The sequence below is a fragment of the Mercenaria mercenaria genome, chromosome 19 (genome assembly GCF_021730395.1).
Source record: "Mercenaria mercenaria strain notata chromosome 19, MADL_Memer_1, whole genome shotgun sequence".
In the NCBI taxonomy this organism is placed as follows: domain Eukaryota; kingdom Metazoa; phylum Mollusca; class Bivalvia; order Venerida; family Veneridae; genus Mercenaria; species Mercenaria mercenaria.
In genome coordinates this window covers 36,428,067-36,455,487 of record NC_069379.1, presented here as the reverse complement: position 1 = coordinate 36,455,487, position 27,421 = coordinate 36,428,067, and the positions used below count along the sequence as shown (strand labels likewise).

The following is a 27,421-nucleotide window of genomic DNA, read 5'->3' as shown; positions in this document are numbered from 1 at the left end:
AGAGAAAACACCATTATTACAATATTTCTTTTTAATCTAAACATTAACAACCTATTACAAAACTGACTAGTCCCATTTCACTTTTTCTGTATATCTAGGATGTGGATTATCATTGTAGAATTTCTGTAGGTATGTGCAGGTAGGTCGAATCAGAGCTCCTTTTTCAACAAAGTGATCAAATGCTGTCTGGAATAGAAAGTAAAGAAATATGTGCATGCTTTAGAGACATATAATAGTAATACAGCTGAAAAGTAAACAGTTTTGCAAAAGTATACTTACAGTTCAATTCCAAAAAGAAATGCTAAACAGTTGAACAGAAACTAACAGGAATTCATTTTGTAGTTGTTGCATATAAAATTGTTAAATTTCATGTCTTTATAGTTGATAAAAGTTGTTAGAACTAACGTTTCAAGGTATGGTATTGAGAAACCTACCCCTTTAAAAAGCGAAAAAGTATGTTTTTGTACTTGAAAAGTACTTTTTGATTGAGATGTTCTCTATGAAACAAGTACTAGTATAATCCAGGTGCACCAAAAGAAAGAAACACTAAAAATAATCAGTACATTAAGACATCTCCTGATATACAACAGCAGTAGCCCTTCATTTCCTACTTTACCTCAGCAATAGCCCTTTAAATTATCTCCTCTTATACCTCAGCAATATCCCTCTAAGTTATCTTCTCTTTTACCTCGGCAATATCACATCAAGGTACAGGCACGTGTCCAGGTGGGGGGCCAGGGGGCCCGGGCCCCCCAGCTGGCTGGCTAGTTACGATTTTTATTACTATGGGCCCCTCAATTAACAAATTTATACACCAGCACAACAGCAATACACAGGCTAAAGAGCCATAAAACTGTGTCCAGTAGTGGAAATTAGCCCCAGGCATGTCACAGGTAAAAGTTTATCTGTGCATGCTTCATTGATAGCTTGATCGGTACTTGATTGGGTAGTTTATTGGTTTTGTAAAGTAAATCATAAAATGAATCCGAAAATTGAAACATTATGATGGTTGTATTTTGTTTTTACATTAAGGCACATTCCCCATTTATTAAATTGATAGATATTTATCCAATCTTTTTATTTTACAACAATTATGAATTTGAAACTACTGTATCAATTTTACTCTTTTGGGTCCAATAACCTTACTTAAAAACTCTCAAAGTTTTAAAAGTAGTTTCTCAGTAAATCTTACAAAACACATCTAAAACTCGTTACTTATGAGGGGTTTTATACATAAAAATATCATTTAATATGTATAAAATACACATCTATTTATTTTTATAGATCTTTGGTACAGTTAAGAGTTCCTTGTCATTTGAAATCTGTGATGTAAATAGTAATTGTCATAATACTTCGTTTGTTTTCTAAAAACATTTGGCCATTTTGCAAATAGGATACCCTTAATAATTAGACTAGCCACTAGACTGATAATAACGATATTTCTATGATTTTTTTTCTTTTTTATGTTCATAGAGACAAAAGCCAGTCTATTCTAGAGATTTTCTTAGAGGACTGATGTTAAAATTGTAATATCGGACATAGTATATAGACTGGCTCAGTTCACTACATGAAATCATAAAAATGTGAATAAAATCATCATAGTCTAGGAGCTAGTCTACTGAATAATCATCTTAAAACTTCAACATTTTTTTCAACTGGGTATCATACAGAAAAATAAGTCCATACACTGTGACTGTACAATCAAACATACAAGAAAAGGCTTGATGAAATGATTAAAAAGTAGACTTTTCCTTAAATATATAAACATTCATGCATCCTTAAAGGTGTTTCAGGTAGCAGGAAAATGCATCTATTCATGTGCCATATTAAAAAATTTTCACGATCCGGAGGGGATACCCCTCCCGAACCCACCCCAAGTTGGGCCCCCCCATCAAACAAATCCTGCACACGGGCCTGAGTTATCTCCTATTATACCTTGGTAATATCGCGTCAAGTTATCTCCTATCATACCTTGGCAATATCGCGTTAAGTTATCTCCTATCATACCCTGGCAATATCACATCAAGTTATCTCCTATTATTCCTTGGCAATATCACGTTAAGTTATCTCCTATCATACCTTGGCAATATCGCGTTAAGTTATCTCCTATCATACCTTGGCAATATCACCTTAAGTTATCTCCTGTCATACCTTGGCAATATCGCGTTAAGTTATCTCCTATCATACCTTGGCAATATCACCTTAAGTTATCTCATATCATACCTTGGCAATATCGCATAAAGTTATCTCCTATCATACCTTGGCAATATCGCCTTAAGTTATCTCCTATAAAACCTTGGCAATATTGCCTTATTAAAAGTTATCTCCTATTATACCTCGGCAATATCAACTTGTTATCTCCTAACATACCTTGGCAATATCGTCTTAACTTACCTCCTATTACACCTTGGCAATATTACCTTAAGTTATTTCCTCTTATACCAGGGTTTGTTTTTTTGCTGTTTTGGGAACATAGCCTACACCAAAACAAAGGAATTTTGATGCGCAAATGTTCCGAACTGTGAAATATTTGTCCCATAGGTTATAGTAAGGATGTGTTTAAGCACTTTCTCATACATTTTTTTCACCTTGTACAAGCTCTTTAACATACTGCCATTACAAAATTGTCCATAATTTGGTCGATGTTTGTGCAATCTTGATGATTTTTTTTGCACTCATTTTGGGGAAAAATACATACTTTTTGGCATTGGGAATATAGCGGAATAATGGGGAATAATTATGGGGAACATTTATGCCAAGTAATTTCAAAATCCCTTAATGAATGGCAGAGCTATGAACTGGACACTGAACATACCCTGTTAACCTTTGACTTATAAGTGTGACCTTTGACCTTGGAGCTAGGGATCTGGGTCTTGAACACGACACATCGTCTCATTATGGTTAACATTTATGCCAAGTTGTTTAAAAATCCCTTCATGGATGGCAGAGTTATGGGCCGGACAGGAAACAGACCATGTTAACCTTTGACCTCTAAGTGTGACCTTGACCTTGAAGCTAGGAGTCTGGGTCTTGACTTGACATGTCGTCTCATTATGGTAAACATTTATGCCAAGTTATTTCAAAATCCCTTTATGGATGGAAGACTTACAGCCCGGACAAGAGTTTACCAGATGCACACACGCACAGACAGTGCGATTTTAATATTCCAACCTTCCGGGGCATAAAAAAAACTTGTTTACCTAAGCAATATCACTGTAAGTTGCCTTATTCCTTAAGTTATCTCCTATTAACCTCAGCAATATTAACCTTAAGTTATCTCCTCTTATACCAAAGCAATATCACTTTAAGTTATCTCCTAATATACCTAAGCAATATCACCTTAAATTATCTTCTATTTACCTCAACAGAAATTATCTCCTATTAACCTCAGCAGTATTACCTTAAGTTATCTCCAATTATACCTCAGGAATACCACTTTAAGTTATCTCCTATTATACCTCAGCAATATCACCTTCTCCTATTACACCTAAACAATATCACTTTATTATGATTTATGTATCCTATTAAACCTAAGCAATATCACCTTAGGTTATCTGACTTATCTCCTATTATACCTCAGCAATATCACCATAAGTTATCTCCTATTATACCTAAACAATATCACCTTAAGTTATCTCCTATTATACCTAAACAATATCACTTTAAGTTACCGCCTATTATACCTAAGCAATATCACCTTAAGTTATCTCCTATTACACCTAAACAATACCACCTTATATTATCTCAAGAACTATATCTAAGCAATTATCTCTTTGTTATGTCCTTTTATACCTCAGCTAATATTTTTGCTACTCCATGTCCTCTGAATTGAGACGGTACCACTGTATGTTCAAGGTCAACATAGTCTGGCTTGATATAGCTGTACTGTAATACTGCTTTACTGTCTTCATCTCTGCCACCTGGGAAATAAAAATGAAAGTGAAAAAATGTGCAAATTGCTTGATAGCTTATAAGATACGTCTTACTTGTCCTGGCAGTACAAAATCAAAGAAAGGTAATTATACCCAGACTTTTGCAGGCATTGTGTCTGTATTAAAATTTATCGAAAGTTGTCCCATGTTCCTTAAGGCCTAAAAAAAAAATTCTTTGTTTCCGGTAACATGCTCAAAAAAATTAGGGTAGGTAGGTCGGAAAAACTTTTTTTTGAATTTTTTTTTATTAAGGGAGACTTTTCGGAAATTATTTTTGTGTCAAAAAATGAATACAAATAGCGGGGTTATGCCTCTAGAGCATAAGTAAGTTGATTTATAACATCACTGTCCATGTTTAAAGCATAAAAAATGCAGTTTTGCAACTTTTTGTTAAAAAGTTGGAAAAAATGTTCTCCAAGGCCATAAAAACATTTAGGGTCGGGCCAAAAATTTAGGGTAGGTCGGGATACCGGAAACAAACAATTTTTTTTTTACGCCTAATTCATCTTAGGATTATGTCAAAACTAGGAATGATATCATCACTCCATGTCTGAAACATGACTGGTTGTGGATTATCCATCTATCATGGTTGAGGAGGCATTGGTTATGACATTGTGTTATTCTGCTATGTTTTAGTACAAACTACCTATGTCTAGAGGCATAAATGTCACAGGGTGAGGAAAATGTACAACCAGACATGCTAGACAAGGTACTCAGATTACTAGCTGCTCCAAACTCTACCGATTGAAAGGTTCTCCAATATTCTCAAACCATTACATACTTTTTAAGTCCTAGGGGAGAAAATACTAAGGTCCTTATCTGGGCTTGAACCCCGGCCTTATGATCAATAGGCAGACACTCTATAACCATGTCATTAAAGGGTTAACCCAACAGTAAATAATATCCAAAATTGCGAATTTTCTGGCGATTTAAACCAATGTATGTACTGTACACGATTAATGTTTACCGTGTTTACAGTAGACTACACGCCAATATGCGCAAGCGATTAGGGCTGTCATTGATTGGGTCTTAGGCATATCGACAATACCGATATATCAGAAGACAAATATCGACGATACAGCGATATATGATCGATTTTTAAGTTAGATTAACGACCCGTTTGTTCATATGCATACTATATACCTTCCTGTAAATGTTTTTTTTTAGTTTTACTGCCTACTTTTCATATTTCTGTTTGATTGTGTTGTATTTGTATTTATGAAATAAAATAAATAAATAAAAATTAATAACATCTTTCATTTTTATTTTGCCTTCACTCCTTTTTTGCATTCATCCAAATTTACAACTTTGTGAAATTAAGTTGTTTTTTAGGGTCTGAGTGTTTATTTGGATAGTTTTTCTCTCTGTAAAATATCGATTTTTGAAAATGGGAATCGATAATCAATCGACAAAAAAATATCGCTGATACATCAATATCGTTTCTATCGATGACAGCTCTACAAGCGATAAAACCAATATAACTTTGCATGACTGTGTACTGTGATTTATCTTCCATTATTTTGGTCCTTCAAAGTTTTGATGTTTAGATTGCCCGTCACAAATAGAAAACAATCTGAACGTCGAATTATTTTGACTAGATAGCGTGATAACTTTTGACTGTCACTGTCCCGTCAGGGATGCCATTACACTGCATCAGTCTCAGAAATGACTGAAAATCTTTACTTTACTGGAAATCACTAGAACGTAGAACAAGAGCACCGCCTTGCGGGTGCTGACGCTCATCTGATTTTTTTTGTGTAATAGAAATATTGTCCTACCCATGATTTTCTAAGTCTAAAAAGGGCCATCATTCTTGCAAAAAGCAGGATAGAGTTATGTTTCTTGATGTTCATTGTCCACTTATGATGGTGAAAAACTGTTGCAAGTTTTAAAGCAATAGCTTTGATAGTTTATGAGAAAAGTTGACTTAAACATAATGCTCAACCAAGAAAATGATTTTCTAAGTCCAATAATTATTGCAAAAAGCAGGATGGAGTTACGCTGCTTGCTGTACAGGGTCAGCTTATGATGGTGAAGAAGTGTTGCAAGTTTCAAAGCAATAGCTTTGATAGTTTAAGAGAAAAAGTTGACCTAAACATAAAACTTAACCAAGAAATCTGATATTTTCTAAGTCCAAAAGGGGCCATAAATCTTGCAAAAAGCAGGACAGAGTTATGTTTCTTGCTGTACAGGGTCAACTTATGATGGTGAACAAGTGTTGCAAGTTTTAAAGCAATAGCTTTGATAGTTTAGGATAAAAGCTGACCTAAACATAAAACTTAACCAAGAAAACTGATTTTCTAAGTCCAAAAGGGGCAATAAATCTTGCAAAAAGCTAAATGGAGTTATGTTTCTTGATGTACAGGGTCTGCTTATGATGGTGAACAAGTATTCCAAGTTTCAAAGCAATAGCTTTGATAGTTTGGGAGAAAAGTTGACCTAAACATAAAACTTAACCAAGAAATCTGATATTTTCTAAGTACAAAAGGGGCCATAAATCTTGCAAAAAGCAAGATGGAGTTATGTTTCTTGCTATACAGGGTCAGCTTATGATGGTGAACAAGTATTCCAAGTTTCAAAGCAATAGCTTTGATAGTTTAGGAGAAAAGCTGACCTAAACATAAAACTTAACCAGGCAACGCCGACGCTGACAACCGCTCAAGTGATGACAATAACTCATCATTTTTTTTCAAAAAATCAGATGAGCTAAAAATGGCAGATTAAATATGATGTATAAGCTGGTAAATGGACATGTATACATTGACACCACTGATAAATTATTGTTAAATCAAAGATAGTCAAGAAACAACAACAATCTGGAGATTCCAACCTGTCGGACCAACATTAGGAAAGAGTCCTTCAACCCACGCACCATCAGGGAATGGAACACCTTACCCAATAGCACCATTTCAGCACCGAGTCTTGAGGCCTTCAAGGCTCATTTAACAGTGTGAACATCAAAACGCTGTCTGTTTTTAAATTAAGACATTGTAAATTTGTAAAGCACAAGAATTAATGAAGTGTTTTTAACTTTTGGACTTTTATCTTTCGCACACACCCTAAACACAGCAGAATAGTCAACTTATTGACAGAGGCCGTTAGCCGGTAGAAGTAGACGGCAAATATGAAATTGTAACAGGCCCGGTACAAACCTTTATCTTTTAGACTTCAACTGAGTAAATGACCTGCACGGATGACATACATATTTTATATTACACCGGCTAATGTTCTATTATTTGACTTCTAGTAAATGTCGTCTGATGATACGAGGCATTTGATTGGAACGCGCACCGCTAATAGCCAATCATTATCACGTGTATGTCATCTTGTGCATGATTGTTCAGTTGCAATTACGGAAACTTACGAAGTTTTGTTTTGTACTGCGTTGCTTAGATACTATTGCTGCGACCAATGAAACAATTGTTAGATCTTTTTACGCGGTAAAATGTGCATAAAATGTGTAAACGATGATTGTTCTAGAGGGTTCTTTCTCTCGCTGCACAAGCGTCGAGTTCCCTCACTTGCTAACGTTAACATGTAGGATTTATACATTGTTAATATGTACATTGTATATTAGTTGGGATAAGACACAGGTTGAATATTAAATGTGATATCTACTTTTGAATTGTTGATTTACTTTAAGGTCTGAACTTTATTCCCGAGTCGGATTCGAACCCCGTACTCGTATTTCTCTTACCAACTGATCTTGTCCCCTAAACCCCGGCTTAGGAAGGCGGTGCCCGTTACAAAATATCAGATCATAAAGTAAGTCATCCTGAGTATCGACACTGTGGCATAAAATTCATTGAACTTATTCTACTTACCGAGATGGAACTTCAGTGGCATACAAAACGAAACTTACCCTGAAGCTTTATGTAAAATTCCTGTCCTTCTGTGTCATGAACTACTTTCAGTTTGCCTGGTTCAAAACTTGAAGTGGTCATTCTGCACTGTGAAGGGAGGACTCGAAAATGTACTTTCACCGCTGTAGTTCGTGCAAGCGTCGGCAAATACTTGAAGACATGAGCGGACATGTGGGATATAAATAAGTTACACAATATTTCAAGTTTACTTGTTGTCAGTAGGCTGATTAGTTCAAAAATATTTTTAGGGTTGCCATTTTTTCCAAAGTTCAAAAATTAGGATGGCGTTGTAAAAATAAGCAATTGTATAAAACATTTTAGTGAAGGTTGCAGATAACTAAATATTCGCCAGTGTTTAAGGTTGAAAACCACTAAAGCAGGCTAAAATATTGTCTCTCCCCATTTCATGCCTTTTTGTGTGTTTGTTGATTTGAGTTTAATGCCTTCCGGTACTTTCCTCCACAAGAAACTGCAAACTTCTCCACATAAATCTGTGTTATTGCTATGACCATAATGTCTGTCTGTCCGCATTTATCTTGTCCATGTTTGTCGTGAAAACCCTTGCCAGATTTCAATGAAACTTAAACAGTTGGTTCCAGTTTGAACTATTGTGGTGCATTTCATCAATATGATTTGAAACAGAGTTATGACGCATGAAAGGTCATTTTTTTTATTCTAATATGAAAAATCTGTACACATTTCCACTAAAACACGACAGTCATGTTTTTTAGAACGAAATGGTATTAAACTTACTTCACACACATTGTGTAGATTATTAGGTGTCAAAAGTAAGGCATTAGGTATCTAAGCACGCCCGAGTTATACCAAAGGATGTGTTATTACCTGTATTTTAACACTGTTAAAACAAAGGCCACGTCAACCTACTAGATTCTATATATTTAGCGCCATATATGCTTCCCTATTTCATCGCTTGTTCACATAAAAGACATATTTAGAATTGAAATGATATATAGCAGAACAATGTTTTTACTTATTTCAACAATACAAATCGTCAATACGCCGCATGTATAATTCACTAGGACTATGCCCTCGTGAAATTGTTCTTCAAGTACATACATCGTATTATTACGATTCGACAATAATAATATCTGTCATGTGTTTACGAATCGGACAGAAATATCCGTCCCGAGGGCACCTGCACATTGGGCGGTAATGAGGCTTGCCGAATTACCGCCCATGCACAGGTGGCCGAGGGATGGATATTTCTATCCGATTCGTAAACACATGACTGATATTTTTTCTTGCATATCACAAGAACGATCGTTAGTAAATTTAAGCCTAGTTGCGCATTTAACATAATACTACATGGTTTAGTGATTTTTACCGAATTGTGGCCCTTAAAATATTACATACAATGTCTACATGTACATTCTTTCCTGTGACTGATCTCCTTAATCCCTTGCCAAATTACCGAGTTGTGGCCCCTAAAATATTACATACAATGTCTACATGTACATTCTTTCCTGTGACTGATCTCCTTAATCCCTTGCCAAATTACAATGAAATCTCATAGAAAGGATTAGTATGAATCCTTATAGCATAATGTCTAGGGCATTTCCTACTTCAATTAATTGTTGCAGAGTTTATAACTCCTGTAGGAATTATCAGTACTTTGCAAACCTGCAAATACATGTATATTAAGGCTTTTTTTAAGTAAACTCATTTGTACCATAATTTACCAACAGATAAAACTATAGCCTTGGATTTTCACAATATAACACTTAAGACACTTTGGATTTGGTACAACTGGTCATCAACCCTTACCCTGCAAAATTTCTATAATGAACTTGTCCATCTTCCAATTTGGACAGTATACCATTAACTGTTAAAAGGAGTGCTTACCAAAAAGGTACCGAGTGGCAAACAGTGCAGATCATGATCAGACTGCATGGATGTGCAGGCTGATCATGATCTACAGTGGTCGCAAAGGCAGAACCAATCATTTCCAGCATGGTAAGGTTTAAGGTTGTAAGGGGTGATATCCCCTAACACTGAAAATTGTCATGTCCCTAAAGGGAAACAAGTCTTCTAAGAGGGAGCATTAATCTTTAAGTTGTCTAACCAATAATATTTATCTGAATCATATTTGTGCCATCAGACCAAGAAAACTAAAACCATGACATGGATTTTTTGTGTCATACAACCAAAGCTTCATCACAACACAGAGTATTGAAGTCTTCACACAAATGGCTAATATATAGGAGCACTTGAGCAATTAGGGACATCTGGCCAAAGGTTTGAAGCAACTAATACTTGGATTTTGATTTGATTTGGGTTTTACGGCGCACCAACACAGTATAGGTTATATGCCGCCAAACAGGACTACAAATTTTGATTTCACATCTCAATTACATCGAAATAAAAACATTGAGGTAACACCAAAGTCTTTCATATAATGGTTTATTTCAACATTAAGGTAGAATAGGCTTGCATCAAAAGCTGAGACAAAGAAAACATTTTCATCTATATATAGTAAATCACTCAATTAACACAAAAAGGGGAAAAAATTCTGATATATATATATATATATATATATATATAAATAATATAGAAACGCAATGTATCTATGAATCCAGTCAAAACAAAAGACACTGAGCTGCTTGTCTGTATTATACAGTATACAGTAATGTGATAATAAAAATTCAATGAAAAATCCTCATATGTAATGTAAGTAGCAAAACTGATAAAAATTAATATTCTATGACCCTTTACTGCCATTAGTGTAATGTGACCATATGTTAAATGTGAAAAATCCTCATATGTAATGTAAGTAGCAAGACTTACAAAAATTACTATTCTATGACCTTTTACTGCCATTAGTGTAATGTGACTTATGTTCAATGTAATGCTCATTCCAGGCAGACGTTTACAACTGGCTATAATGCAGATCTGGTCATTTTCAAGTTATTTTTAACTTTAAGGTAGTAGGCCTGTAATGAAACTCGGCAATTTTCATATAATAACGTAATATCGTTAGGCAGTCCGGGAATTTTTCAGATGCAAATGAGGCCCAGTGCAAATATGTTGGAGAATGCCAAAATCACCTATGGAGAAAATGTAATTTGCCTATTGTCATTACCGGTCCACAACCTTAAATTTAAGGTTTGTAATTTTTAAGATTTTGTGCCTCGTACTAGCACGTTCCTTTTTGAGATAACACTGTTGTATATTTAAGAATGTCCTAAATTCATAAGTTAATCTGATCATGTAAATTTATGGGAATTTTCACTGCAAATCTTGACCTAATCCACAGTAACATACCAGGGTAAAAAATTTGGTTGCATGAAAAAATTCACCAACCAAAAACCATGCTTTCCAATTACTGCACGCATTAACACCAAACAATCAAGTCACAATTTATGGTTATTTTACACCATTTCAGGTACTGACATGCAAATATGAAAAAAAAATGGATCCACATTTAACAAGAGCACCGCCTTGCGGGTGCTGACGCTCATCTGATTTTTTTGTATAATAGAAATATTGTCCTACCCATGATTTTCTAAGTCTAAAAAGGGCCACAATTCTTGCAAAAAGCAGGATAGAGTTATGTTTCTTGATGTACAGTGTCCACTTATGATGGTGAAAAACTGTTGCATGTTTTAAAGCAATAGCTTTGATAGTTTAGGAGAAAAGCTGACCTAAACATAAAACTTAACCAGGCAACGCCGACGCCGACGCCGACAACCGCTCAAGTGATGACAATAACTCATCATTTTTTTTCAAAAAATCAGATGAGCTAAAAACGGAAAAGTACATAAAAGCGTGAATGCTACTCAAGCGATGACTTACATAAAATCTTGTAGGGAAACCTAGATCCTATATAGTTTTGTGTGAAGTTTAGTCAGTGAGAAGAAACCGCTTCACCTCCCCTATTAACTTGTTGTACAAACTTTTTTAACATTATTTAACCCATAATCTGGTAACTTGAGTGTTGACCAACACTAGTCGCCTTCCCCCTCCCCCTCACCACATGAATTTTCCTTTTTGTTTTGCTTTAAAATATTTTCTAGGATAATACCGGTAAATAAGACTGAAAACTGCAAGCTGCACAGTAAAATTAGAGCATAACTATGTAAATTACATTTAGTTTCTGATTCTGAATTTTCCCCAGACCTTTTCATACATGTCCAAAATAACAGATGTGTATAGAAATTAAGTCCAATATGCTGCCAAAATGTACCTGAAGTAAGTCTTCATATACAGTCTACTGCATTATAGTCAGATATACCAGATTATTTTGGTCAACTGGGCTTGATTTCAATACAAATCAAATACCAACAGGACTGTATTCTCTGTAGAAAGTTTGAAATTAAAATTGTGACTTCGAATACTTTTCGTACCTGTCATTGGTATGACAGCAAAAATTCCAGAATAATTATTACTTAACAAATTACTGGTGGAACTGAGGTACCTTTACATTTCACGCAAAGGGCAGTCAAACCAAAATGTAGAGTGGACCGAAAAGGTCCATATCGCACTTTTTCTGACTGCCTACTACAATAACTGCTAGGGACTGCAGAATTATCATTTGTTATGTATTACATGGAAAATCGTATTAACCTTTAGCCTGCCTCCGGCAAGTGATTTTGCCTTTGCGACCAGTGCAGACCAAGATCAGCCTGCACATCCTTGCAGGCTGATCATGGTCTGCACTGTTCGCTATTCAGTCAGAAAATTTTCAGTGAACACCCCTTCGAATAATAAATGATATTACCCAAATTGAATGATGGACTGGTCCATTTTAGAAATTTAGCAGGGTAAAGGTTAAATGGTATCATAATAGCACATACATTAATTGTCATATCAACTGTGCACCAGGTCATACATCAAATACTATGTATTGGTTTCCAGGGGGAAAATAATTATATTTTTTTGTTTGTTTTGATTTTGTTGGGTTTATTGTCAGAGCAACATAGTTTGGGTCATATAACAACTTTTCTAATTTTGATGGTCGAAGAAGACCCCAGATGCCCCTCCGTGCATTGTGACAGGTATGGGCAGGCGATTGTGGGTAGATCAACAAACCTTCTGTAAGCAAGTTGGATCTATTCTACATAAAGAATTTAAGCCCAAAGTGAGGTCCAAACCCACCTTTAATACAGGCTTACATATTGCAGTGGACATTAAACCCTTCTTCCTTAACATTAAGTAATATTGTAATTATACCCTACAAAAATGAATGTCACTGCCTTGTCGGTATGGAAAAAAAACCATACATACAGATAAAAAGTTTTCATACACAAAATTACCAGAAATTCTCTTTTTTCATGCACTACAACGATTCTGTATGAATCCTCTTTTTCATATAAAAGTTAGAATCCTTCTCTCTCATATAAAATAGAAGTCAATTTTTCATATACAGTCCAAGTCTCACTTTTTGAACTTAAGTCTATAATGACCACTCCTTACACAAGACCAATTTTAATATACATTTATACATGCATGTATCTTTCAAATACCCCTTTTTTTAAATAAATATATTGTACTGATATATTGCAATGATAACAAAGACCATTTCAAAAGACACACCAACAACTTATGAACAACAGTCCAGGTTTTAAAAAAAGAATGGTAAAATGACCGAAAAAGACGGTTAAAACAAAAGTGATTAGATAAATCATAAATATTTTCCGACACTCAACACGGATAATATACTGAGAATAGGCTGACTGTGAAACTACTGTATGTGCATATAAACACAAGACACACATAAGTTTTCCTTTTAACAACCCATATTATATTCGCCAGTATGTAACAAAGATGCAAAATAATCCAACATTGACAATAATTATAATACACAATTGGACATGAAAAATGTACATAACCATAACACAAATTTATACACATTAAATGATTGCAAAAAGAAATAACAAGAGCACCGCCTTGCGGGTGCTGACGCTCATCTGATTTTTTTTGTATAATAGAAATATTGTCCTACCCATGATTTTCTAAGTCTAAAAAGGGCCATCACTCTTGCAAAAAGCAGGATAGAGTTATGTTTCTTGATGTACAGTGTCCACTTATGATGGTGAAAAACTGTTGCAAGTTTTAAAGCAATAGCTTTGATAGTTTATGAGAAAAGTTGACTTAAACATAATATTCAACCAAGAAAATGATTTTTCTAAGTCCAAAAGGGGCAATAATTATTGCAAAAAGCAGGATGGAGTAATGTTGCTTGCTGTACAGGGTCAGCTTATGATGGTGAACAAGAGTTGCAAGTTTTAAAGCAATAGCTTTGATAGTTTAAGAGAAAAAGTTGACCTAAACATAAAACTTAACCAAGAAATCTGATATTTTCTAAGTCCAAAAGGGGCCATAAATATTGCAAAAAGCAGGATGGAGTTAAGTTTCTTGCTGTACAGGGTCAGCTTATGATGGTGAACAAGTGTTGCAAGTTTTAAAGGAATAGCTTTGATAGTTTAGGATAAAAGCTGACCAAACATGAAACTTAACCAAGAAAACTGATTTTCTAAGTCCAAAAGGGGCAATAATTCTTGCAAAAAGCAAGATGGAGTTATGTTTCTTGATGTACAGGGTCTGCTTATGATGGTGAACAAGTATTCCAAGTTTCAAAGCAAAAGCTTTGATAGTTTAGGAGAAAAGTTGACCTAAACATAAAACTTAACCAAGAAATCTGATATTTTCTAAGTACAAAAGGGGCCATAAATCTTGCAAAAAGCAAGATGGAGTTATGTTTCTTGCTATACAGGGTCAGCTTATGATGGTGAACAAGTATTCCAAGTTTCAAAGCAATAGCTTTGATAGTTTAGGAGAAAAGCTGACCTAAACATAAAACTTAACCAGGCAACGCCGACGCCGACAACCGCTCAAGTGATGACAATAACTCATCATTTTTTTTTCAAAAAATCAGATGAGCTAAAAATTGAGCCGCGCCATGAGAAAACCAACATAGTGGGTTTGCGACCAGCATGGATCCAGACCATCCTGTGCATCCGCGCAGTCTGGTCAGGATCCATGCTGTTCGCTAACAGTTTCTCTAATTGCAATAGACTTTGAAAGCGACCAGCATGGATCCTGACCAGACTGTGCGGATGCGCAGGCTGGTCTGGATCCATGATGGTCACAAACCCACTATGTTGGTTTTCTCATGGTGCAGCTTAAATTTTAATGAGGTTTACAAAAATACTTCTGAAGCCTATTAAAAATAAATGTCTGCCGTTTTTTTTCCCCAGTATATTTGTACAATATTTTTCATCAAATTAGTAATATACATTAAGTAACAAGAGATCACAGAATGATCTTGGCGCCCACCAATGTGCCATTTTTGAGTGTTCCAAATTTCAAGACTTAATGACTAGCTCAAAGTCAAATTTCATTTCCGTACACAACACTGTGCATGTGGTCCAAATTCGAAAGCTGTAGCTTGAGAAATGTGAAAGTAGGTCACTAGATCAATTTCAAGGACAAAGTTCTTTGTACACAGAACTATGCATGTGCATCAAGTTTGAAGGCTGTAGTTTGAGAAATGTGAAAATAGGTCACTAGGTCAATCTTAAGGTCAAAGTTTATTTCGGTACACAAAACTATGCAAGTGGTCCAAATCTGAAGGCTGTACCTTGAGAAATGTGAAAGTAGGTCACTAGGCCAAAATCAAGGTCAAATTACATTTCAGAACACAAAAAATCTATGCATGTGGTCCAAATTTAAAGCCTGTACCTTCAAAAATGTGAAAGTAGGTCACTAGGTCAATGTCAAAGTTTGTTTCGGTACACAATCCTATGCATGTGGTCTAAATTTGAAGCCTGTAGCTACAGAAATGTGAAAGTAGGTCACTAGGTCAATCTTAAGGTCAAAGTTCATTTCGGTACACAAAACTATGCAAGTTGTCCAAATTTGAAGGCTGTAGCTCGAGAAATGTGAAAGTAGGTCACTAGGTCAAAATCAAGGTCAAATTTTATTTCGGAACACAGAACTATGCATGGTCCAAATTTGAAGCCTGTACCTTCAAAAACGTGAAAGTAGGTCACTAGGTCAATGTAAAGGTCAAGGTTTGTTTCGGTGCACAAAACTATGCATGTGGTCCAAATTTGAAGGCTGTAGCTTGAGAAATGTGAAAGTAGGTCACTAGGTCAAAATCAAGGTCAAATTTCATTTCAGAACATGAAACTATGCATGTGGTCCAAATTTGAAGCCTGTACCTTCAAAAATGTGAAAGTAGGTCACTAGGTCAATGTCAAGGTCAAAGTTTTTTTCAGTGCACAAAACTATGCATGTGGTCCAAATCTGAAGGCTGTACCTACAGAAATGTGAAAGTAGGTCACTAGGTCAAAATCAAGGTCAACTCATGTCAAGGTTCATCTTGCCACTCAAAACCATACATGTGGTCCAAATCTGAATGTTGTAGGTTATTGACAAGAAGATTTTAAAAGCTTTTCCCTATACAAGTCTATATAAACCATGTGACCCCCAGGGCGGGGCCATATTTGACCCTACGGGGATAATTTAAACAAACTTGGTAGAGAACCACCAGATGATGCTACATTACAAATGCCAAAGCCCTAGGCTTTGTGGTTTGGACCAGAAGATTTTCAAAGTTTTTCCCTATATAAGTCTATGTAAACCATGTGATCCCCGGGGCAGGACCATATTTGACCCTACGGGGATAATTTGAACAATCTTAGTAGAAGACCACTAGATGATGTCACATACAAAATATCAAAGCCCTAGGCCCTGTGGTTTTGAACAAGAGGTTTTTCAAAGTTTTTCCCTATATAAGTCTATATAAACCATGTGACCCCTGGGGCGGGGCCATATTAGACCCCAGGGAAATAATTTGAATCATCTTGGTAGAGGACCACTAGATGATGCTTCATACCAAATATCAAAGCCCTAGGCTCTGTGGTTTTGGACAAGAAAATTTTCAAAGTTTTTCCCTATATAAATCTATGTAAATTATAGAAATAAACAAAGGGCTATAACTCATTCAAAAATTGTTGAACCAGTCTGATTTTCAGGGGGACACAACTAGTGTACCAATACATCATTCTGACAAAGTTTGGTCAAAATCCCCCTGGTAGTTTCTGAGGAGATGCGATAACGAGAAATTGTTAACGGAAGGACGGACGGAATGACGGACGGACGGACAGAAGGACGACGGACCACGGACGCAGAGTGATTTGAATAGCCCACCATCTGATGATGGTGGGCTAATAAATAAATTAGTTGAAAACCAGGCAGTTAAGTACAGCAAACAAAAATGGGACATAATTTCATAAAGTCAACATATTCCTGAACAAAAAATTTCACTGAAACTGAAATATATTAAGGTCAAGTTCATCTATTGCAAGTCTTGCTTGAATAGACAATACAGTATCCTGCAAAAAAATATGTCAAAACCCTGAATGATGACAAAGGGAAAGTATACGTTTCTAAAAGGAGGTCATGATATCTAAAGTCCACACTTCTAAATACTTTTGTTATAGACTGTATTAAGATTTCATACCGCTATAACAGTAAAACAATGCTCACTCAAGCATCGATGAATCCAGCAACATCAATGGCTCCAGCACCTTCAATGGCTTCAGCACCACTGATGGAGAGGTTGTGATTGCATACCTGTACAAGTACTCTTTACTTCAATAATTTCTATGCCAAAACTCAGAAAACATTACAATTTTGTTGTACACATTCAAAATGTACATGTACATTGTAAATCCTGAAACTGAATCTGTACTTGGATCAGATTTACTAAACCAATTTTAGCAGACAGTGATTATTATAAACATGTACAAGTATTGAGATCGCAACCTCTTCAATATTCATCATTTTTAACAAGATTTTATATTTTGTACAATAAAAATACACATATTACAAAATTGTAGGATATACTGTAAACAAAGGTATCTTTGTGCGGTGAATATTTCACACACACAGAATCATTCCCAGACTCATGGGTAACCAGAGTACCTAGGAACATCATATCCTACAAAATACCAATGTTTACAGTATTACCGTAAAACCAGATTTTTTGTGGGTACAAATCTTTGCAATTTCAAGTTAAACTTTAAGTAATTTTTTTATCAAAAATCACTTTTAGTACAGCTTGCAAATTTATTAATGTAGTCAAACAGCCAGTCAGAGGAGCGAAACAATATTGCTGCTATTGGCAGGTAGTCGCTTTAGGCTGATGGAAATAAAATGTGTTATTTCAGAAGTAAGCTTTTTTGTTTTGGGTTTAACACTGTTTTTCAACAGTATTTCAGTTATATAACAGTTAACCTAACAGTGTATTATAAGTTTTTAGTAAAAACTTTGAACTAGTCGATTCAACTAAATAGTGTTCTTCCTGATTTCGCTTATGACAGTCAGGCTAGAAATTCAAGCAGTCAACTCTTTGTTCATCATAGAAAAAGAATTTGGTTTCCAATACTTGCTTGTGATAAGACATTGCAAAAATTCTATACCTATAAAAAATCATATACATGTATAATTTTTTTGTTACAGTACCCTGAAAATATAGACAAAACTAATTCTATAATTTTAGCACTTATGCATGTATTTTCTATATATTACATTTCTGCAAAAACAACCAGACAACAATTAAAGTTATGAAACTGTAATTGGAAACCAGTCTCACCATGAAGCTTTGCCATTGGTCGATTTCAAAATCTTGCTCATGATCAACCAATCAGCTGATGGAGTTTTTAGACTGGTCCCCAACCTCACTTTTATAACATTACAGCCAGGTTCATTTGTCTCTTGCAACTATCTACATTTGAGCCGCGCCATGAGAAAACCAACATAGTGGGTTTGCGACCAGCATGGATCCAGACCAGCCTGCGCATCCGCGCAGTCTGGTCAGGATCCATGCTGTTCGCTAACAGTTTCTCCAATTCCAATAGGCTTTAAAAGCGAACAGCATGGAGCCTGACCAGACTGCGCGGATGCGCAGGCTGGTCTGGATCCATGCTTGTCATACCCACTATGTTGGTTTTCCCATGGTGCGGCTCATTTATTATTTTTATATCACAGTGCTTCTCTGCAAAAACTACTCTGTTTTAAGAAAAATAATGTTAATTTGGTTAAATTCCTCGCAAAAAATATGAAAACAATTACTATGTCGATTAAATATACATAAAAAGGTCAACAACAGTTAAATACAAGCCATCTTTGTTACAAAAAAAACAAAAATACAGTTTACACATATTATATACAACGTTATATTTACGGTGAACATGATCTGAGATCTGTGAGTGTTTATGTAAGTCATGAACTATGAAAAGTTAACTAATGAAACACAAGTATACTGCAACCATTCACCTAGGTAAATCGCTAAATGTATACTTTTTGTTCTCATCTGATCTTTTAAGAAACATTTTTTACTGTAGTACGAGCTAGAGCACTAGGCTAAAGACCTTAAATTGCACAGTTTAAAAAATTAAAGACCAGGAGTTAAAGATATTATAGTATCGACTTAATCATTGGCTAAAACTCTTAAGACACTCTAAGACAAGACATTTTATTCAATCAAACAATCCAAAAAAAACTTAATTTCAAGTTTTAAGAGGCTCACAGGAAAGACTGGGCTTGCCCAACTGTGTCGCCTCTATAAATAAAGTCGTTATTATTATTATCATTAGTCAGTATATACATGCAGGTGTATAGTATAGTCATATATCAGTCTTTACTAATTTCCTATAGTAACATGCCAATATTAATCAACATGGAAGAATCATAATTCTTTCATGATATCATCATCTGAAATAACCTGGATTCTTGGGGCCTTAATAAATGCCCCCCCCCCCCCCACCCCTCTGTAACACTCTCCTGGACAATTATAAGGGAATATATGGTACTTTTTTATGGACTAACTGATAACCTATGTGGAGTTTGAACGAGCTCCATCTGCTACTTTTTTGAGGTGAAAATTCTGAGTTATGAATGAATACAAATCAATACAATGAAGAATCCTTGCAAGTTCAACAGCACAGACATTTTACAAGAAATAAAACTCAAATAAGAGCTTCACCAAGAGGGGCAATATACGCCCAAAGTGTTTTATCAGAGGAGGACGGACCTTGACCTTTTACCTCTGCACATCACCTCATTGCCATCTACCTATATGCCAAGTTTAAAGTCAATACCTTTAAAGTTTATAAAGTTATGCTCCAGACACAAATTATAACAGACAGACACACCACCACGTAATACGTCTGGTTTTTTTTAAAAACGGGTGTATAAAAAAGGAAGACAGATAAAAGAAAGCGCCTATGGAGGAGAATATGAACACTTGTTTAGGCCATAAATGCTGTTCTACATAATCATATATCTGTCTCTTCTAAAAAAACCCCAGCCTTTAACAGAATTACCGTTTAACAATGCAATGAGTATACAGACAAGTCACATCCTCTCAAAATGAACCCTGCTCATTTTTCACATACAATGTAGGCAAACCAAGTGTAGGGGATACACTCTTCATTTTGGAGCAATTTAAATTGCACACCTACAAATATTTATAAGTATCAAAAACCTCGTGCAATGACAGTCCAAAACTGTAATTCCACAGTACAATGTGTATCACCTACACCAATTACGATGTACTGGTTTACAAACCTGAAACATTTATTTCAAGTTATATTCTCTGCCCATACGTATACCAAATAAACCAATCTTACACACAGCAAACTGAAAGACCGAACTAAACATTTCTGGTGAAAAACAGAAATCAACAATCCGGACAGAAAACAACTCAAAACAAAGGGAAGTAATCATGTCATGGCATGGAGGAGTTATAGAACACATTGTTGTAAATTTAAAGGTTATAACTCACTTATTTACAATTCAAACGAGCTCAGTTATAGCAAATATACTGTATGTTCTCGCATGTAAGGCGCACTGGCACATCCATGCAGTCTGATCAAGATCTGTACTGTTCGCCATTCAGTCAGTATCCTTTTGGTATTCACCCCTTTTAACAATTAATGGTAAAGTCCAAACTGAAAGATGGACCAGTTCATTATGGAAATTCAGCAGGGTAAGGGTTAAACAGAAGTGAAAACACAACAGCACATTCTAGGTGGGATTGTTGCAACAACAGCAATAAGAAGTCAGAGACATAAAGGTTTTAGTTTATGTATAACTCAGTAAAGAAATTACATGCAAGAGGTAACTTTGCTGAACACTTCCCTGTCACACCAAGACTCACAGAGCCCATAATATATTTCTATACACCACATGTTTAACAGCAATAAATGGAGAAACGTATCATTAAAAAAATGCTCCTTCTTTAACGTAAAAAGGCACAGATACGTTTTTATCTCACTGTACTATAATTTCAATTTTGCTTTGAAAAAAAAAGAAATGTCTTTCAAAATCTCAATTTCTTTTTATTTTTATATTTGTATGTGACCTTATAAGAACAGTATTTTAGTTATATAACATCTACGGATTTATATGGAACATTAAACCTTATGAGTATGTATTAAATTGTTTTGCTGCTGGCAGAATGGTCAACCACAAACTTCTATAAAGTCATTAATATATACAGTTAACTGAAAACATCACCTGCCTTGGTGCGAAATTATCCCTAAAGTTTAAACCTATTTATAAAACACCATCCATCAACTGTAGAAAAAATTCAGTATGTTCAAAACCACTAATTAACTAATTAAAATCTGTGTGTAGCGAAAAAAAAACATCTATTAAAAAACAAGAGATCACAGAGTGATCTTGGCGCCCACCAATGTGTCAATTTTGTGTGTTCCAAATTTCAAGACTTACTGACTAGCTCAAGGTCAAATTTCATTTCCGTACACAACACTGTGCATGTGGTCTAAATTCGAAAGCTGTAACTTGAGAAATGTGAAAGTAGGTCACTAGATCAATTTCAAGGACAAAGTTCTTTGTACACAAAACTATGCATGTGCATCAATTTTGAAGACTGTAGTTTGAGAAATTTGAAAGTAGGTCACTAGGTCAATCTTAAGGTCAAAGTTTATTTCGGTACACAAAACTATGCAAGTGGTCCAAATTTGAAGGCTGTAGCTTGAAAAATGAGAAAGTAGGTCACTAGGTCAAAATCAAGGTCAAATTTCACTTCACAACACAAATCTATGCATGTGGTCCAAATTTGAAGCCTGTTCCTTCAAAAATGTGAAAGTAGGTCACTAGGTTAATATCAAGGTCAAAGTTTGTTTCAGTACACAATCCTATTCATGTGGTCTAAATTTGAAGCCTATAGCTACAGGAATCTGAAAGTAGGTCATCAGGTCAATCTTAAGGTCAAAGTTCATTTCGGTACACAAAACTATGCAAGTGGTCCAAATTTGAAGGCTGTTGCTTAAGAAAAGTGAAAGTAGGTCACTAGGTCAAAATCAAGGTCAAATTTTATTTTGGAATACAAAACTATGCATGTGGTCCAAATTTGAAGCCTGTACCTTCAAAAATGTGGAAGTAGGTCACTAGGTCAATGTAAAGGTCAAAGTTTGTTTCGGTACACAAAACCATGCATTAGGTCCAAATTTGAAGGCTGTAGCTTGAGAAATGTGAAAGTAGGTCACTAGGTCAAAATCAAGGTCAAATTTTATTTCGGAATACAGAACTATGCATGTGGTCCAAATTTGAAGCCTGTACCTTCAAAAATGTGAAAGTAGGTCACTAGGTCGATGTAAAGGTCAAAGTTTGTTTCGGTACAATTACCATGCAGGTGGTCCAAAGTTGAAGGCTGTAGCTTGAGAAATGTGAAAGTAGGTCACTGGGTCAAAATCAAGGTCAAATTTCATTTCGGAACACGAAATTATGCATGTGGTCCAAATTTGAAGCCTGTACCTTCAAAAATGTGAAAGTAGGTCACTAGGTCAATGTCAAGGTCAAAGTTTATTTCAGTGCACAAAACTATGCATGTGATCCAAATTTGAAGGTTGTAGCTACAGAAATGTGAAAGTAGGTCACTAGGTCAAAATCAACATCAACTCATGTCAAGGTTCATCTTGCCACTCAAAACCATACATGTGGTCCAAATTTGAATGTTGTAGGTTATTGACAAGAAGTTTTATAAGCTTTTCCCTATATAAGTTTATATGAACCATGTGACCCCCAGGGCGGGGCCATATTTGACCCTAGGGGGATAATTTTAACAAACTTGGTAGAGAACCACTAGACAATGCTAAATTACAAATATCAAAGCCCTAGGCTTTGTGGTTTGGACAAGAAGATTTACAAATTTTTTCCCTATATAAGTCTATGTAAACCATGTGACCCCCGGGGCGGGGCCATATTTGACCTTAGGGGGATAATTTGAACAATCTTAGTTGACGACCACTAGATGATGTCACATACAAAATATCAAAGCCCTAGGCCCTGTGGTTTTGGACAAGAGGCTTTTCAAAGTTTTTCCCTATATAAGTCTATATAAACCATGTGACCCCCGGGGCGGGGCCATATTACACCCCAGGGAAATAATTTGAATCATATTGGTAGAAGACCACTAGATGATGCTTCATACCAAATATCAAAGCCCTAGGCTCTGTGGTTTGGGGCAAGAAGATTTTCAAAGTTTTTCCCTATATAAATCTATGTAAATTATAGAATTAAACAAAGGGCCATAACTTGTAATGAAATAAAATTTGTTGAACCAGTCTGATTTTCAGGGGGACACAACTAGGGTACCAATACATCATTCTGACAAAGTTTGGTCAAAATCCCCCTTGTAGTTTCTGAGGAGATGCGATAATGAGAAATTGTTAACGGAAGGACGGACGGACGGACGGGCGGACGGGCGGAAGGACGACGGACCACGGACGCAGAGTGATTTGAATAGCCCACCATCTGATGATGGTGGGCTAACAAATCTGATGAATTGATTTCTTATGATATGTAACTCCTGCATAGCTTTTCAAATTTTGTTAATTCTTTTCACATATTTTAACAAATTATATCTACTTAAACAAAATCATAAAATACATGACATTAAGTTAACATTTTATACTCTTTAACCTCAACACAAAAAAAAGGCAAGTACTTCTTTATTTCAATGCACTTATCCTCCCTTTGCCAACAGGGTTAAGATTATTTTATATCTACATGTACAAAACCTATACTTGCCATTTATACACACACACACACATATACATGAAATATGACCCCCTTCTATTTATCATATACGACAGTCAAACTTTGTTGACTCGAACTGAGTTAATTCGCTGGGTTAATTGGAACACTACCCTTCGCTCGGACTAATCATCGGTTCCTGGTAAAATACCTATATAATGTATTGTTCGATGCCCAAACCTACAGATAAACAAATTTTTCTTGTCCCGTCGAGTTCCAGTGAACTCGGTCTCACTGTATTTGTTTGTTTTGGGTTTAACGCCGTTTTTCAACAGTATTTCAGTTCTGTAACGGTGAGCAGTTAACTTAACCAGTGTTCCTGGATTCTGTACCAGTACAAACCTGTTCTCAGCAAGTAACTGCCAACTTCCCCACATGAATCAGGGGGAGGACGATTGATTTCAGACACAATGTCTTTTATCAAATCATCACGGAGAACATACGCCTCGCCCAGGGCTCGAACTAACCACCCCGAAATCCGTAGATCTGCGCTCTCCCTACTGAGCTAAGCGGACAGACTATGACTGTACGTAATTGGTTCATCTGCCAAGTATCTAAATTACCTTCCTGTCAGTTTGGTTTTAGCAGATTCAGTATGTCATTTTTGCTTACAGCTAACACTGCCTTCAGATGGTGTGTGGCTCTTTGATGAAACATGAACTGATTGGATATTATTATGACAAAATTAACAAGAAGGCCTATATAGACTAACACCCACCTTTAAATGAAGAAAATTATACGGCAAATGGAAGGCGTGCATGGTAACACTAGCCTTAAAAGATCAACTTACTGCCAACAGAGCACATACAGAATACGATATGGAAGCATAAATGTTGTTATGGCAACCTTAAAACTAAACGGTTTATATGTACTGGTAAATCTACTATCTACAGTTATTTCAAGAGACCCAACTAATTCGGCAGCAAATTTTTGCTGGACTTCGATAAAATAAATAAATAATAAAACCTAAAATAATTTTTTTGATTAAATCATAAAAAAATTTGCTACTGAACACACATGAAAAAATAAAAACTTATGATTTTATACATGACCAAATAACACTCTAGACAAACTAATGAAAGCTCTTTTGATATCAAAGTCCTTTTCTATGAAGTTGTAGAAAATTATCTAAATAATATTAATGTACAAATGGTAATATAGAATTTTTTTACGTAAAAATATCATGGAAAATTCATAAGTCATTTTCTGTGAAGAAATTTTACATTCTTATACATTTAACCCTTATCATGCTGGACATGATTGATTCTGCCTTTGCAACCAGTGTAGATAATGATCAGCTTGCACATACATGCAGTCTGATCATGATCTGCACTGTTCGCCATTCAGTCAGTATCTTTCCATTTTCTTCCAAACACTGTATCACTTTCAACATTTAACTATCTAGTCCTGTTCTAAGTCTTGTGATCTGTGCATGGAGCTGTAACACTCATACTCAATCCATCGCGTTACGTAGCTTTAAGTAGACAATCCCATTTTTTCCCAATAAATTTCTTTCTACAATCTCATTTTTTTCCAAATAAATTTCTTTCTCTATTTTACAACCTTTTTCCTTTTACCCAGTATCAACAAAACTTCCAAACATTTTCTTTCTTTTACTGTTACAGTAATCATTCATTTTTTTTCCTGCAACCATGGAATCTTTCAAATTTTCTTCACATTTCCATTCAAGATTTTCAACATCAGCAGCATCTTCTTCAAATCCATTTCATGCAACTGCATCTAAACACTCAATAGAAACATTTTTAACCTCAACAGCGTTTTCTTCAGATTCTCTTGGCGAGTCCATCTGATCGTTAAAGTTGAAATTTTGTGCTTCTTTCACCCACGATCTTGTCCTATGCTCTTTTAGGTCCTTGTCTACCCCTGATTTTGCCTTTATGGACAATGATCCCGATTTATCCACATTCTTCATATCTAGCTTCTTGCAGGTTTTGTCCCCTGCAAGTCCGCTACTATCTCCTAAAGTTCTTGACGAATGAGTAGTTTTTGAGGAATGGGTCGACATCACATCTTCACCATTTTCCATAGTTTTTGAAGAATGTTGCGATAAAATTTCAGTAAGATCGAAATGATGAACTGAATCTATAAACGTTGGGAGGGCTTCAACAGTGTCCTCATCTTCATTTGTTTGAACATCATCACTATTGTTATCACATGAGTTAAAGTCTGAATCATTATCGCTTTCATCATTATCAACATTATCACCATCATCACATTTATCCTCTCCGTCTTCAATATCATCCTCATCATCAGAATCACTATCTAATTCATTTTCATATGTTTTTTCCATCTCCCCCTGGTCTTTATTCTCCACCGAGTTGCAATTTACAAGTTTCTCATTTTCATCAAACCTATTTCCATTAACATCTGTATTTTCCCTTTGAGTATCACCTTCAGATTTATGGTTACCTTCTACATATCCTTCAGTTTTACTGTTTTCTGAATATATCTTTTTCGTTTTCTTGGTCTTGTGGTAGCCCCGTTCATCATCCGCCTCATACGGATCCTTTCCATCATCATTATATCTATCACCATCATCATCAATATCATCTTCCTTTTCTATTTCGTAACCTCTATTATCAGTCTCTGGCTCGGAGTGTGGATAATTTTCGGATATTGGTTCGGATAAAATACTAGACGTAAATGATATAACGCTACAACCACTTGGTGTACGCGAATGTCCCATGTGAGCAAAGATATGTGGCACGCCTGGAATGCAAGTTCTCGGAGGATGTTCCGCAATCTCTTTCTCTATCTGTACAATCATCTCCCTGTATGCATCTCTTGCTTTTTCTGTCAATGCTACAAGGGACTTGAAATTTTCCTGAAAAAGAACAAACAGTTCATTTCATTTACTGACAAATCATTCAAAAATGCTACAAAGGGACTTGAAATTTTCCTGAAAAAGAACAAATACTTCTTTCACTTACTGACAAATCATTTAATTTTGTTATCATATAAAACTTTAGTTTTGGCCAAACAAACAATTACATTCAAAATAAAAGGCAATCTTTTTCTCCAATAGAAAAATTTCAGGACATTAGTGATGGCCAAACAAACTGTGTTATAATAATAAACGTGCCTCAGAGATAGCAGAGAAACATGCTCACAGACAAACATACCTCAAAAGTTAGAGACAGACAAGCCTCAAAGATAAACTGTCGGACAATTCTCAAAAAGAGATATGCCTCAAAGACAGAGCACAGACATGCCTTGAAGATAGCAGCCATGCCTCAAAAATAGCAGACAGACATGTCTTGAATACAGCCATGCCTCAAAGACAGCAGACAAATGCCTAAAATATGGCAAACGGACATGCAAGCACAGATATGCTTAAAAGATAAGCAGACATACATCTCAAAGACAGCAGACAGAGAGGCCTCCAAGATGGCAAAGAGACAGTCATCAAGGATCCTCAGATGGCAGACAGACAGGTCTAAAAGATGGTAGGCAGACAGGTCTAAAAGATGGCAGACAGACAGGTCTAAAAGATGGTAGGCAGACGGATTTCAA

General features: G+C 35.6%; 2 protein-coding genes across 3 annotated transcripts in view; both read right to left on the bottom strand.

Moving 5' to 3' along the window:
* Window positions 1-13: 13 nt before the first annotated feature.
* LOC123541785 (protein NATD1-like) lies at window positions 14-8,092 on the bottom strand. The gene is made up of 3 exons (XM_045327384.2): window positions 7,795-8,092; window positions 3,793-3,920; window positions 14-186 (listed from the first exon to the last, which is right to left on the bottom strand). The coding sequence occupies exons 1-3, from the start codon at window positions 7,964-7,966 to the stop codon at window positions 67-69; spliced, it is 420 nt and encodes a 139-aa protein (XP_045183319.1). The 5' UTR covers window positions 7,967-8,092; the 3' UTR covers window positions 14-66.
* A 2,108-nt stretch (window positions 8,093-10,200) lies between these two features.
* Window positions 10,201-27,421, bottom strand: part of LOC123542996 (uncharacterized) — an 82,145-nt gene continuing 64,924 nt past the window's right edge. For both annotated transcript variants that reach the window (XM_045329054.2, XM_045329055.2), the window contains one exon: window positions 10,201-26,732. In XM_045329054.2, the coding sequence (XP_045184989.2) occupies window positions 25,614-26,732 (1,119 nt within the window). In that variant the 3' untranslated portion in view covers window positions 10,201-25,613. The remainder of the gene's footprint in view (window positions 26,733-27,421) is intronic.